This window comes from Gorilla gorilla, chromosome 9 (genome assembly GCF_029281585.2).
Source record: "Gorilla gorilla gorilla isolate KB3781 chromosome 9, NHGRI_mGorGor1-v2.1_pri, whole genome shotgun sequence".
Lineage (NCBI taxonomy): Eukaryota > Metazoa > Chordata > Mammalia > Primates > Hominidae > Gorilla > Gorilla gorilla.
The window spans coordinates 85,727,170-85,740,574 of NC_073233.2; the positions used below are offsets into that span (position 1 = coordinate 85,727,170).

Genomic DNA, 13,405 nt, shown 5'->3' on the forward strand with positions numbered 1-13,405 from the left:
CAATCCTGCCGTGTCAGCCTCCTGAGTAGCTGAGACTACAGTTGTGTGCCACCATGCCTGGCTAATATATATACTTTTTTTTTTTTTTTTTTAAGACAGACTCTTGCTCTGTCACCCAGGCTGCAGTGCAGTTGTGCAATCTCGGCTCACTACAACCTCCACCTCCTGCGTTTAAGCAATTCTTTTTTTTTTTTTTTTTTGTAGTTGCAAGATTTAATAGAGTGAAAACAGAGCTCCCATACAAAGGGAAGAGACCCAAAGAGGGTTGCCATTGCCAGCTCGAATGCTGGCTCGAATGCCCACTGTGCTCTCAGGCGATAGATGATTGGCTATTTCTTTACCTCCTGTTTTTGCCTAATTATCATTTTAATGAGCTCTCTTTGCTACCTGATTGGTTGGTTGTGAGCTAAGTTGCAAGCCCTGTGTTTAAAGGTGGATGCGGTCACCTTCCCAGCTAGGCTTAGGGATTCTTAGTCGGCCTAGGAAATCCAGCTAGTCCTGTTTCTCAGTCCCCCCTCTCAACAGGAAAACCCAAGTGCTGTTGGGGAGGTTGGCCGATGATGGCTCTAACTGCTTCCTGCTGAATTGGGGCGTAGTAGGGGTTGTGCAGTTGAGATTTCCTCGGGAGGGGTGCCTTTGATGTCATTAACATCAGAGCATGGGCTAGCAGGCCAGTCCAGGGGTCCGCGGTAGGTCTTAGTCATGGACTGCATTGGGGGCTCCATTTGAAGAATGATTTGTAGTTTTACAGCTTCGATTCTGGAAGAGACAAACTTAACAAGGAGGTTAGAGATACAGGGATTGAAATGTATGGCCTGCAGTGCAGGGGATTATTTCTTTGGCACACTTTACAGGCCCTGACTATCTGCTTGATAGTTTTGAAAAGGCCTGGTCCAGTAATGATTTGGCCATCTGATGGGTGTTATCAATGCCTAAGTGAAAGGTTTGGTGAAGGGTTTTAAATAATTTCCATTGGTTAGCTGCAGGCAAAAGTATTTTTCCTTCTTCAGTGGCTAGCCATCCTGAAGGGAGGAAACTATGTCCTCCTGAGGTTCCCCATTCTATTTCTTCTTTTGAGTACAGGGGCTTGGTTTCCCAGAGGGGATTACCCCATATTAGGGGTCCTTCTATAAGCATTTCTGATGGAGGGTCCTGTCTTGCAGCTCTTTTTGCTTCAATATCTGCTTGGTAGTTCCCTTCTATTTCCCTTTCCTTTCCTTTCTGATGACCCCAGCAGTGTAAGACTGCTACCTCTTTAAGTTTCTGTACAGCCAATAATAATTTCGTAATGGCTTCCTGATGTTTGATAGGTCTTCCCTCGGAAGTTAGGAATTCCTTTTCTCTCCATATTGCTGCATGGGCATGGAGGACTAGATAAGCATACTTAGAGTCTGTATATATATTTACCCTTTTTCCTTCTCCTAATTCTAGTGCCTGAGTGAGGGCTATTAGTTCTGCCAGCTGAGCACTAGTTCCTGGAGTGAGGGGATTACTTTCAAGTATTCCATTATCACTGACCACTGCATACCCCGCATTTTGAAGTCCTTTTTCTACAAAGGAACTTCCATCAGTATACAAGTTGAGGTTGGGATCAGTCAAGGGAACCCCTAAAAGGTCCCCTCGAGTGGCATAGGTTTGAGCAATTACTTGTTGACAGTTATGTTCTATCTTTTCTTCATTTTCTGGAAGAAATGTGGCTGGGTTAAGAGTTGCACAAGTGCACAGTCGCAGCACTGGCCCTTCAAGTAATACAGCCTGATATTTAAGTAAACGGTTGTCTGACAGCCACAAGTCTCCTTTAGCAGTGAGTATGCCGTTCACATCATGAGATCACAGTAAGATCTCTTCCCTGTATTATTTTAACTGCTTTAGATATTAAGACTGCTATTGCTGCCATTACCCATAAACAATGAGGCCAACCCTTTGCCACTACATCAGTTTTCTTACTCAGGTATGCCACAGGTTGCAAGCTCGTCTCTCGGACATGTGTAAGGACTCCTAAAGCTATCCCTGTTTTTTCTGTGACATTATGAAGTCTTGCCCCGTTGGCAAGCTTAACACTGGGGCTTGGGTTAGGGCCTTCTTTAGGGCCTGGAAATCTGCTTCTGCTTCAGGTGTCCACCTTACTAAATGGGTATTGCTTTCTGAGTTTCCTTAATTAGTGTATATAATGGCCTGGCTATTTCACCATACCTGGGAATCCATATTTGGCAGAGCCTATTATGCCAAGGAATCCTCTTAGTTGCTTTAGGGTTTGGGATGAGGATAAGCCAGTGTGGGCTGGGTACATTCCTCACTGAGGGCCCTGGTGCCTTAGGATAATTTTAGCCCTAAGTATTTAGCCTGCTGTGAGCAGAGCTGAGCGTTTGGTTTGGAAACCTGGTAGCCACAGGTGGCAAGGAAATTTAAGAGCGCTTGGGTGGCTTGATGGCACAAGGTTTCTGAAAGGGCAGCTAAAAGTAAATCATCCATGTACTGAAGGACAAGAGTGTCCAGGTGTGAGAACTGGCTCAAGTCTTGGGCTAATGCCTGGCCAAATAGATGGGGGCTGTCCCTGAACCCTTGGGGTAAAACAGTCCAGGTGAATTGAGACGTTGGGTTTGAAGGATCTTCAAAGGCAAACAAGAATTGAGAGTCAGGATGTACAGGGATGCAGAAAAAGGCATCCTTAAGGTCCAGGACTGTAAACCACTCTGCTTCCTCTGGTATTTGGGAAAGCAGAGTACAACGGTTAGGTATAGCTGGGTATAAAGGGACAACAGCCTCATTGATAATCCTGAGATCTTGCACTAACGTTCACTGTCTGTTGGGTTTCTGTACCCCTAAAATTGGAGTATTGCAGGGGCTACTGCATGATTTTACTAGGCCGTGGGCTTTTAGGTTCTTAACAATTTTCTTGAGTCCTTGTTGGGCCTCGGGTCTAAGCAGGTACTGCCTTTGGTAGAGAAAGGAGGCGGAATCCTTTAATTTGAACAGTATGGGCATTTTTTGCTCATCCATATTGTCCTTCTGTTGCCCAGACTTCAGGATTAATTCCTTCCTCAAGCAGGGGACAACAAATGGGTGTTCTTTCTCCTATGTTCAGGTGTATAATGGCCCCTGCTTTTGCTAGAATGTCTCTCCCTAACAAGGGAGTGGGGTTTTCAGGCATAATTAGAAAAGCATGTGAAAAGAGTAAAGTTCCCCAGTCACAACTTAGTGGCTGAGAGAGAAGTATCTAGTGACTGGCTGTCCTAGGACCCCTTGGATAGTGACAGATCTGGAGGACAGTTGTCCAGGACAGGAGAGTAAGACTGAGAAGGCCGTGCCAGTGTCCAAGAGACAGTTAACCTCCTGGCCCTCAATGGTCAAGTATACCCGGGGCTCTGTGAGGGTGATGGCATGAGCTGGCACTTGCCCTGGGCACCCTCAGTCCTGCTGCTGGATCATCTGGTTAATGGCTTCTGACTCAGAGGACCTTCATCCCCTGGGGCAGTGGGCCTTCCAGCGATTCCCTTGACATAACGGGCATGGACGAGGGGGCGGCTTATTTCTATGAGGACAGTCTTTTTTAAAGTGTCCTTGTAGACTGCACTGGAAGCAAGCCCTATTAGGCATTCGATTTCCCTAGCCTTTCCGTGTTCCAGATCCTCCAAAGTCCGCTTGCCTGAAGGCCATGACTAAAGCGGTGGCCTTTTTTTTATCCCGTTTGTCCCGTTCTGCCTGCTCCTCCTGATCTCTATTACAAAAAACCAAGGTTGCCAAGTTCAATAGGGTTTCTAAGTTTTTTGAAGTTTTTTCTAATGTCTGCAGCTGACTGAGTGATAAACCTATCCTTTAAGATTAGTCGGCCTTCAATACAGTCAGGTGACAGAGAGGTATGCTTTCTCAATGCCTCCCTTAGTCTCTCCAGAAAGGCGGTAGGATTTTCTTCCTTTCCCTGTGTTATAGTGGACATAATTGAATAATTCATAGGCTTCTTCCTAGTTTTCCTTAGTCCTTCTAGCACGCAAGTTAGCAAATGTCTGCGGTACCAATCTGCATGTTCTGATTCTGTGTCCCAGTGAGGGTCTACACTGGGAACTGCCTGCTGGCCTGTGGGGAATCGTTCTCTTTCCTCTGTTGTCATCCTATCATTGACCTGAGATACCAGAGATCGCCAAACTCTCGGGCTGCAGTTATGGCGGCACTTCTCTCATTTGGCGTTAGTGTCTGATTTAGCAGTAACATTGTATCTCCATGTCAGATCAGAGGATTGTCCTAACCCTTGTAAAACATCAATATAGCCATCAGGGTTATCTGAGAATTTACCTAGGTCTATTTTAATTTGCTTCAAGTCTGAGAGAGAAAAAGGTACATGTACTCTGGCTGGGCCGAATTCTCCTCCTCCCACCACTTGGAGAGGGCATAATTGGGGAATATTGGCACTCTTTGGTTCATTGTTTACCCCTTTGTCTATCTCCTTTTGGATCGTTTAGGTTGAAGGGGTGTCCTTATTAGTTGGGGAAGGAGTTGGGGGGACACTGGAGTAGGGAGGTAGACTCGAGGGCTTCCTGTAGGGCATAAATCACACTTTTTACATAATTGCGAGTTGTCTGTTAATGAAAAGAAAGTTTGTACATATGGCACTTCACTCTTGCTTCTTTTCTACAAAAGAGGTGTAGGTGTAAGATGGTGTTATAATTTATACTTCCCTCAGGAGGCCAGGTTTCTCCCCCTTGAAGAGGATATCATGGCCAGGTGGTACTGCAGAAAAATATAAGTCATTTCTTTGTTAGTGTCTGAGAGTCAAATTGGTCCCAATTCTCCAGAATATATCTTAGGGGTGTTTTTGCCTTGGGGGGAATGTTTCCCATTGCTTTGGAGGTCCCTTCATGGTTGCCAAATGTTACCGGGGGGTCCTTGCTCCCAGAGCTCCTAATGTGGTGGCGGGCTGCTTCCAAGATGGTGGCAAGCCTCGTGTTCTCTGACCAGGGGTGCTTGGCCTCACGGATTCCAAGGAATGGAATCTTGGGCCATGCTGTGAGTGTTATAGCCCTATCAGAAGCCGTGGATCACGGAAGAGAACCGTGGAACCCAGTGACTAGTGTTCAGCTCAATTAGGACGAACCCAGGCACTTAGCCATGCAGGAACAATGGCAAGCCTTTATTTAGCCCAATCGGGAGCGGCAGTGGGCACTCAGGAGCACAGCAGACACCCTGCCGGATCCAGAGGGATGGAAGTCAGCAGCGGGTCTGTGACGGCGGCAAACAGCAGTGGTGGACGGTGAGCGAAAGCTCAGCTCGAGCCATAACAAACACGGACCAGAAGAGTGCAGTTGCAAGATTTAAGAGTGAAAACAGAGCTCCCATACAAAGGGAGGGGACCCAAAGAGGGTAGCCTGCGTTTAAGCAATTCTTGTGCCTCAGCCTCCTGATTAGCTGGGATTACAGGCATGTGCCACTACGCCTGGCTAATTTTTGTAATTTTAGTAGAGACAGGGTTTCACTATGTTGGCCAGGATGGTCTTGAACTCCTGGCCTCAAGAGATCCACCCACCTTGGCCTCCCAAAGTGCTGGGATTGTAGGCATGAGCCACCGCACCTGGCTGATTTTTTATGAGACGAAGTCTCACTATGTTGCCCAGGCTGGTCTCAAACTCCTGGCCTCAAGCGACCCTCCTGCCTGAGCCCCTCAAAGCACTGAGATTACAGGTGTGAGCCTCCCTGCCTACCCCTATAACTCTCATTATTGCAGCTAATATGGTGGACTTGAATCTTATTACGGGATTAAAATTTTAAAGTCAGCAATTATGATAAAATTTGCAAATAGTTTAAATCCTTTAAGATGATCCCTTTTTTTTTTTTGAGACAGAGTTTCACTCTTTTCGCCCAGGCTGGAGTTCAGTGGTGCGATCCTGGCTCACTGCAACCTCTGCCTCCCATGTTTAAGCGATTCTCCTGCCTCAGCCTCCCGAGTAGCTGGGATTACAGGTGCCTGCTACCACACCCAGCTAATTATGGTATTTTTAGTAGAGATGGAGTTTCACCATGTTTGCCAGGCTGGTCTCGAACTCCTGACCTCAGGTGATATGCCCGCCTCAGCCTCCCAAAGTGTTAGGATTACAGGCATGAGCCACCGCTCCTGGCCAAGATGATCCCTTTAATATTAGAACATAATGATTATTCTTGGGCCCATCTCTACTAAAAATACAAAAATTAGCCAGGCGTGGTGGCACATGCCTGTAATCCCAGCTATAGGCTGAGGGAGGGAGAATCGCTTGAACCCGGGAGTCGGAGGTTGCAGTGAGCCAAGATCAAGCCACTGCACTCCAGCCTGGGCAACAGAGTGAGATGCCATCTCAAAAAATAAAAAATAAAAAAAAGAACATAGTGGTTATTCTTGATTGAGAACCAGATTAACTAGTTGCCTTGCATTTAGGGTGTATATTATGTGAAAAAATGCATACTGTGGTTCTAAACACTAGAAATACACTCAGTGAGTCAAAGGTTCATATTGGAAGCAGCAACTATGAAATTGACATAGAAGGAATAGTAGATACTTGTCTGCTATCTCATGTACAATCCAGGGCATATGTTCCTTGAATAGAATGAATTGCCAGGCACAGTGGCTCACACCTGTAATCTCAACACTTTGGGAGGCCAAGATGGGAGGATTGTTTGAGCCTAGGAGTTCAAGACAAGCCTGGGCAATATAGAGAGACCTCGTTGCTACAGAAAGCTAAAAAATTAGCCAGGCATGGTGGCACATCTGTATTCCCAGCTACTTGGGAGGCTGAGGTGGGAGGATCACCTGGGCCTGGGAGATTGAGGCTGCAGTGAGCCCTGATCGCACCACTGCCCTCCAGCCTCAGTGACAGAGTGAGACCCTGTCTCAAAAACAAAAAAGAATGACTGAATTACTCTATTTCCCTAGTTCTTACTCTCTCCTTCTCTGGACCCATATAGTTGAATTCCCATAAGGTAAAGGCCCCTATAATATGTCTCCCTTGTATATATTTTGCAAATTAGACATAGTGTCTAATGTGGTTTAGTCCCCAACATTCATTCTACTGCACATGATTTGCCTAACTAGTCATGGTTTAGTTTAGTAATTGATTACTTAGCATGATTACTTAGTGTGAAGGCCAAGGTGTTGTAATAGAAATCTCAAAATTCAGTAGCATAAAGAAGATAGAAGTGTCTTTCTCTCATAAATTATTGTGGCCAGTCCAAACTGGTGGTAGGGTGGGAGAGATGTGGATAGCACAATTTCATTTAGGGGCCTAGGTTTTTTCTTTCTGTTGCTCTACCATCTCCTAGAACATTTGAATTGTAGGAACCGGTTGTAGGCATGGCAGGGCTCTAACTTGCAAGGAAGAGGAAAGAGAAGAAAAGCTCATGCCAAACCTATATATGAAATCATTTCTTCTGCTCATGTTCCATTGAATTTTATATTAGTGATAGCACAGTCACATGACCACACTTAACTGCAAGAAGTACAGAAAACGGAGTGTCTAGCTTATCAGCTATATGCCCCAGAAAATGGGCAGAATGGATTTTGAAAGAACAACTAGTCATCTGCCATTATGAGATGGGAGGGTAAGTTGGCTAGCAGACTTTTGGAAAAGATTTCCATTTTCCTAAACTAATAAAGAAGCACATATAATACTAGACCAAAAGTTTGTTGTTAATATTTTGATAATTCCACTTGCATGAAATGTTTCCTCTATAATCTTACATATCTTCTTTTGCGTATTCTAAAACATTATTCTGAGAAGGGGACCATCGGCCTCAATAGACTGCCAGAGGGGCCTGTAGCACAAAAACAGGCCTCTGCCCTGGCAGAGGCAGCAAGATTATTTAACAGCCTGTTAATTCAGACAAGCAATAATGAGAATGTGACTCAGGCAGTGTCCACGGGATAGATTCCAGAGATCCTTTAAACTTCACTCACAGAATCTGCTTTTATCAGCAGTACAGCCAGATGATAGCATTGCTACTACCCATTTATGCTCACTTAATTTTGGCAGAAGGAAATACTTCTTTGGAAGAGTAGTTTAGGAATGTTTTCTTTTTAAAGTTAGCATGAAATAGGGAGAAATGTTCAAGACAGACAGGATGCCATCTTGTTGTTTAGCTGGCATAATGGATATTAGCTGGACATTTTTCCACAATTAATAGCTTCCCCCGCAGAAAAAACAATAAGCTTTTACCACCTTAGATCGTGTGACAGAAAGCCTCTTAAAGTAGAGGAACAGAATCAGACACTCAATAGGAAGAAAAGCCTTAGTGATTTGCCCTGAGGGATTGGAAGCAGCACAGGAATTGCTAGTGGCAGGTTGAGGATGCCTCAATAATAGTCTCATGCTCCAATCCCAGGCCTCTGCACAAAATTGAGTAATCACTGCCAACGCCTGGATCCACAGCGCCCTTGCAGAGTTATCTTTCATTGCTTTGTACATGACACTGTGAGCCTGCAGTAAAGCAGCAGCAGCCCAGTTCATCACTTGAGTTCCATTGATCCAGCCACTCCAATGGGCTGTGGCTGTCTCCAGTCTAATCTCCAGAGGATTATGGGTTTGTAGTCTCCTATGACCTTACCCTTGGATTTCCAGCAGTCAGTGGCCTCTTGTTTCATTTTACTAGAATGTGAGCTCTGGGTGAGAGAGTGAGACTCCGTCTCGAAAAAAAAAATATTAAAAAAAATAAAACTGCACATGTAAATATGTAAGACATTATTATTACAGGATTTAATGAAAAGTCATATTCATCCTCCCCATACGTTTCTTTTTTTTCTTTTTCCTTTTTTTTGAGACAGAGTTTCGCTCTTGTCACCCAGGCTGGAGTGTAGTGGCACAATCTCAGCTCACTGCAACCTCCACTTCCTGGGTTCAAGTGATTCTCCTGCCTCAGCCTCCTGAGTAGCTGGAATTACAGGCGCATGTCACCACACCCGGCTAATTTTTGTATTTTTAGTAGAGACAAGGTTTCACCACCTTAGCCAGGCTGGTCTTGAACTCCTGACCTCAGGTAATCCTCCCTCCTTGGCCTCCCAAAGTGCTGGGATTACAGGCATGAGCCACTGTGCCCGGCCCTCATGCCTTTCATAAATATATAAATTTCATTCCTATCTCCATAACGCCTCATCTTCCTGAACTGGAAAACGCTTCTTTCTCTCGCCCATTTGTTATCTCTTTGATAATTTCAACAGCTCTTTTCCTATACCATCTCTACCATTAGAATGTACCCCTTCTACAACCACTGCAACAAGGCCTATTCATGTTCATACTTTGAGACCCAGTTAAAACAGCATGTCTTCCATGACAGTTTCCCACTTGGGTTTATTCACTCTGTCTTCTGAGATCCTCAACTCCATTTCTTCTCATCCTACTACAAATATTTGCACATTTTCACTAACCTTACCTGAATGAAACTCCATGAAACATTTGGTTCATCTCAGTATTTCTACTGCTTAGAAATACTGAGACTTGGCACAGAGTTAAGTTCTCAGTAAATGCTGGATGAATGAATGAAAGGATAGAGGTATATGGGTCAGGAAAGGAATGCTTTGTCTTTGTGAGCTTCAGTGCTAAAAGCATTGTCCTTGTGCAGATACATAACAGGCGGAGCCCGGTAGGTTGGGCTGGTAGTTCCCAAACTCTAACTCCCATATCCCTTTGCTGACATAGAGGTAGTTCAAGAAGCTACCATCCTTTAATGCTCAATTCATCTTTGTTAAACACTTCACCTTAAATGTGCCTAGAAGACTGGGAGGACTTTTCAGAGTGATTGGTAGGTTTTAAAGCATAAAAAGAAGTTTCCTGGAGTTAGCTGGGAAGATTAGGAAGTTCAGAAAAAAAGTAACAATATAGAGATTGTTATGAAATTTTTCTAAAGTCAAAATTTTAGCATGCTATGCAAGTGCTTTCTTTTCCCACCTCATCTGTCACTCTACACACAAGTTGTACTGACTTTAACTGTTCTTCTAGTCTTTTTCTTTCCTCTGAGCCTTTTTTTTTTTTTTTTTGAGACAGAGTCTCGTTCTATCGCCCAGGCTGGAGTGCAGTGGCACAATCTTGGCTCACTGCAAGCTCAGCCTCCCGAGTAGCTGGGATTACAGGCACCCGCTACCTGGCCCGGCTAATTTTTTGTATGTTTAGTGGAGACGGGGTTTCACCGTGTTAGCCAGGATGTTCTTGATCTCCTGACCTCGTGATCCACCCGCCTCAGCCTCCCAAAGTGCTGGGATTACAGGTGTGAGCCACCACGCCCAGCCGCCTTTTTTTTTTTTTTTTTTGAGATGAAGTCTTGGTCTTGTTGCCCAGGCTGGAGTGCAATGGCGTGATCTCAGCTCACTGCAACCTCTGCCTCCCAGGTTCAAGTGATTCTCTTGCCTCAGCCTCCCGAATAGCTGGGACTACAGGCACGCGCCACCACACCTAGCTAATTTTTGTATTTTTAGTTGAGATGGGGTTTCGCCATGTTGACCAGGCTGGTATCAAACTCCTGACCTCAGCCTCCCAAAGTGTTGGGATTACAGGTGTGAGTCACCATACCTGGCCACATTTTTTTTTTTTTTTTAATGTACAGTCCAGAGGTTTTTTGTTGTTGTTGTTGTTGTTGTTGTTTTAACACAAATTATGGCGTGAATTCACAGGGAATAGGCTCCAGCAACTCAGGCTCCTTCCCATTGGTTCTTACACAGTGTGCTTCTCTGGGTGGAGCAGGCTGGCGTTTAATTTGAACCTGGGTACCTTTCTCTCTGGCTTCCTTCTTTTACTAAACATTTTCCTTCACACATTTCAGGAAGCTCTATTGGCTCTTAGTGTGCTTAATGTGCTCAATAGGCACAATTCTCTTGGCAAGAATCTGGCCTGTAACTTATTTGTTTACAACAATGCCAACAGCATGTTGGGTAATAACGTAGACTCTTCCAGTTTTGCCATGGTAACATTTGTGGGACATTCCTTTTTGAACAGTACCCATTCCCTTGATGTCTACAGTATCACCTGTCTTATAGATTCACATGTACCATGTGGCCAAAGGAACAACTCCATATTTTCTAAAAGGCCTAGAGGACATATATTGGGTGCATCTCCTCTTTCCCTTTGTATTTGTCATTTTGGCAAATTACTGGAAGATGATTGTTCCAGCCAAAAGGTCCTGAGCCTTTTTAAATGCTTTTTCCTGTACTTGGAATGCCTTGTTTCCCGGATTTCGTTTATTTATCTCTTTTTCTTTTTTTTGAGATAGGGTCTCACTCTGTTGCCCAGGATGGAGTGCAGTGGTGCAGTCATGGCTCACTGCAGCCTTGACCTCCCAGGCCCAAGCAATCCTCCCAACTCAGCTCTCCTGAGTAGCTGGGACTACAAGCATAAGCCACCACACCCAGCTAAGTTTTTATTTTTTGTAGAGACATGGTCTCCCTATGTTGCCCAGACTGGTCTTGAACTCCTAGGTTCAAGGGATCCTGCCTCGTCAGCCTCCCTAAGTGCCTTAAAGAGCCTATGAGTGATGCTTGGCACAAAGTGAACCTCAGTAGACATTTCTTGAATGAATGAATCCCACAAGAATGCCTATTGCAATGAAAGATTGAGAGCAGGTACCTGTCTACTTTCTCTTTCCACATCCAGCACTCTCCTGGTGTGCAGCCTGCAGATGTGAAGGAAGTTGTTGAGAAGGGTGTACAGACTCTTGTGATTGGCCGAGGGATGAGTGAGGCCTTGAAGGTAGGTGTTGGTATGCACAGCATTCCTGAGGACAGGTGGGGATCTCTTGGGCCTTTGTCTTACAGACTTGTCCTTCTTGGGAGGTCATCTTTATATATCATGTACCCTCATTTTGCTGACCCAGGATAGCAATGGCTGCACACATTCCTCTGCCTCATCAGTGTTGGGCTCTCCAGTCTACCTAACCCTGAGACAGTGTCATTTCAACTATTTCTCAGAATCCCTCAAGTTCTACAAGGATCACTATTTGGTCCTTTATATTTTAATAATACTTTATATCCTCATAGTATATTTTATAGTACTTCTAATTTTTCTTTTCTTGGACACATTTATAGTTTTCCCCTCTTCAGAAAAAAATTTAATTTTATTTTTCTTTTTTAAAAAATATAGATGGGGTCTCACTATTGTTGCCCACACTGGTCTTGAGCTCCTGAGCTCAAATGATCTCCCGCCTCGGCCTCCCAAAATGCTAGGATTACAAATGTGAGCTACCACGTCTGGCCTATTTTTTAATTTTCTTTTTCTTTTTTTTTTTTTTGAGACGGATTCTTGTTCTGTCGCCCAGGCTGAGTGCAGTGGCGCCATCTTGGCTCACTGTAACCTCTGCCTCCCGGGTTCATGCCATTCTCCTGTCTCAGCCTCCTGAGTAGCTGGGACTACAGGCGCCCGCCACCACGCCCGGCTAATTTTTTTGTATTTTTAGTAGAGACGGGGTTTCACCGTGTTAGCCAGGATGGTCTTGATCTCCTGACCTCGTGATCCACCTGCCTCAGCCTCCCAAAGTGTTGGGATTACGGGTGTGAGCCACCATGCCTGGCTTATTTTTTAATTTTCTTACAGAAATAATATATGCTCATTGTAAAAGATTTAAAAATTCAATGCAGAAATGTAGAAGTAAAAAGGTGGGAGATTCCCTTCCCAATCTTCACATTTGATGTATATTTCTCCAGTCTTCTCTGAATGCATCTGCAAATATATACACACTTACACATATAGATACACGTTTATATACTTATAACCATTTTACATAAATAGGTCAGTGCTATATGAATTCTATAACTTTTTCCCCCACTTACATTACTGTATTATGGATAGTCTTCCATATAGAGGCCTACCTCATTCTTTCCTTTATAGATGTCCTACAGTCCTGTTCCTTACTGATGAAGGTGCCCCTTATATCTAGGGCTTTATATATATAGGGCACCTTCATCAGTAGGGCTCAAGCAATCCTCCCATTTTGGCCTCCTGAAGTGCTGGGATTAAAGGCTTGAGCCACCATGCCCGGCCTATTTATATCTTAAAATTTTAAACTAGTTTTTTTTCCCCATTACAATAATTCCTATCTGATAGGGTACTTTTATAAATCTCAAATATATAGAAAATATAGGGCATATTAAAAAATATTTCACTTGAGTTCTTTCTGAGGCAGAGTCTAATTAAAATCTATTTTAAAAAAATATTCAGGACAAGCCAGAGTTGAGAAAATATCTAATAATAGCTGTCACTATTAAGAACATCTTTTATATAAATTCATTTACAAATATTTATTAAGCATTTTCTATGGGTAGGGCACTATTCTAGAAACTGGTGACGGTGCGATAAACAAGACAAACAAGGTTCATGCCCCTCATGGATAATAAAAAACTAGACAACTTCAGATAATAATAAACGCAGTGAAGAAAATGGTGACTTATGCTGGGCTACTAGGGGGTGGG

At 44.1% G+C, this 13,405-nt stretch overlaps 1 protein-coding gene across 9 annotated transcripts in view; it reads left to right on the plus strand.

The window, feature by feature from the left end:
- Nucleotides 1–13,405, plus strand: part of AAMDC (adipogenesis associated Mth938 domain containing) — a 49,134-nt gene that overhangs the window by 34,907 nt on the left and 822 nt on the right. For 8 of the 9 annotated variants that reach the window (XM_055356874.2, XM_055356877.2, XM_019037516.4 and 5 more), the window contains one exon: nt 11,595–11,690. The exons of the other annotated variant lie outside the window; for it this stretch is intronic. In XM_055356874.2, coding sequence (XP_055212849.1) covers nt 11,595–11,690 — 96 coding nt within the window. The remainder of the gene's footprint in view (nt 1–11,594; nt 11,691–13,405) is intronic. 9 annotated transcript variants of the gene reach the window in all.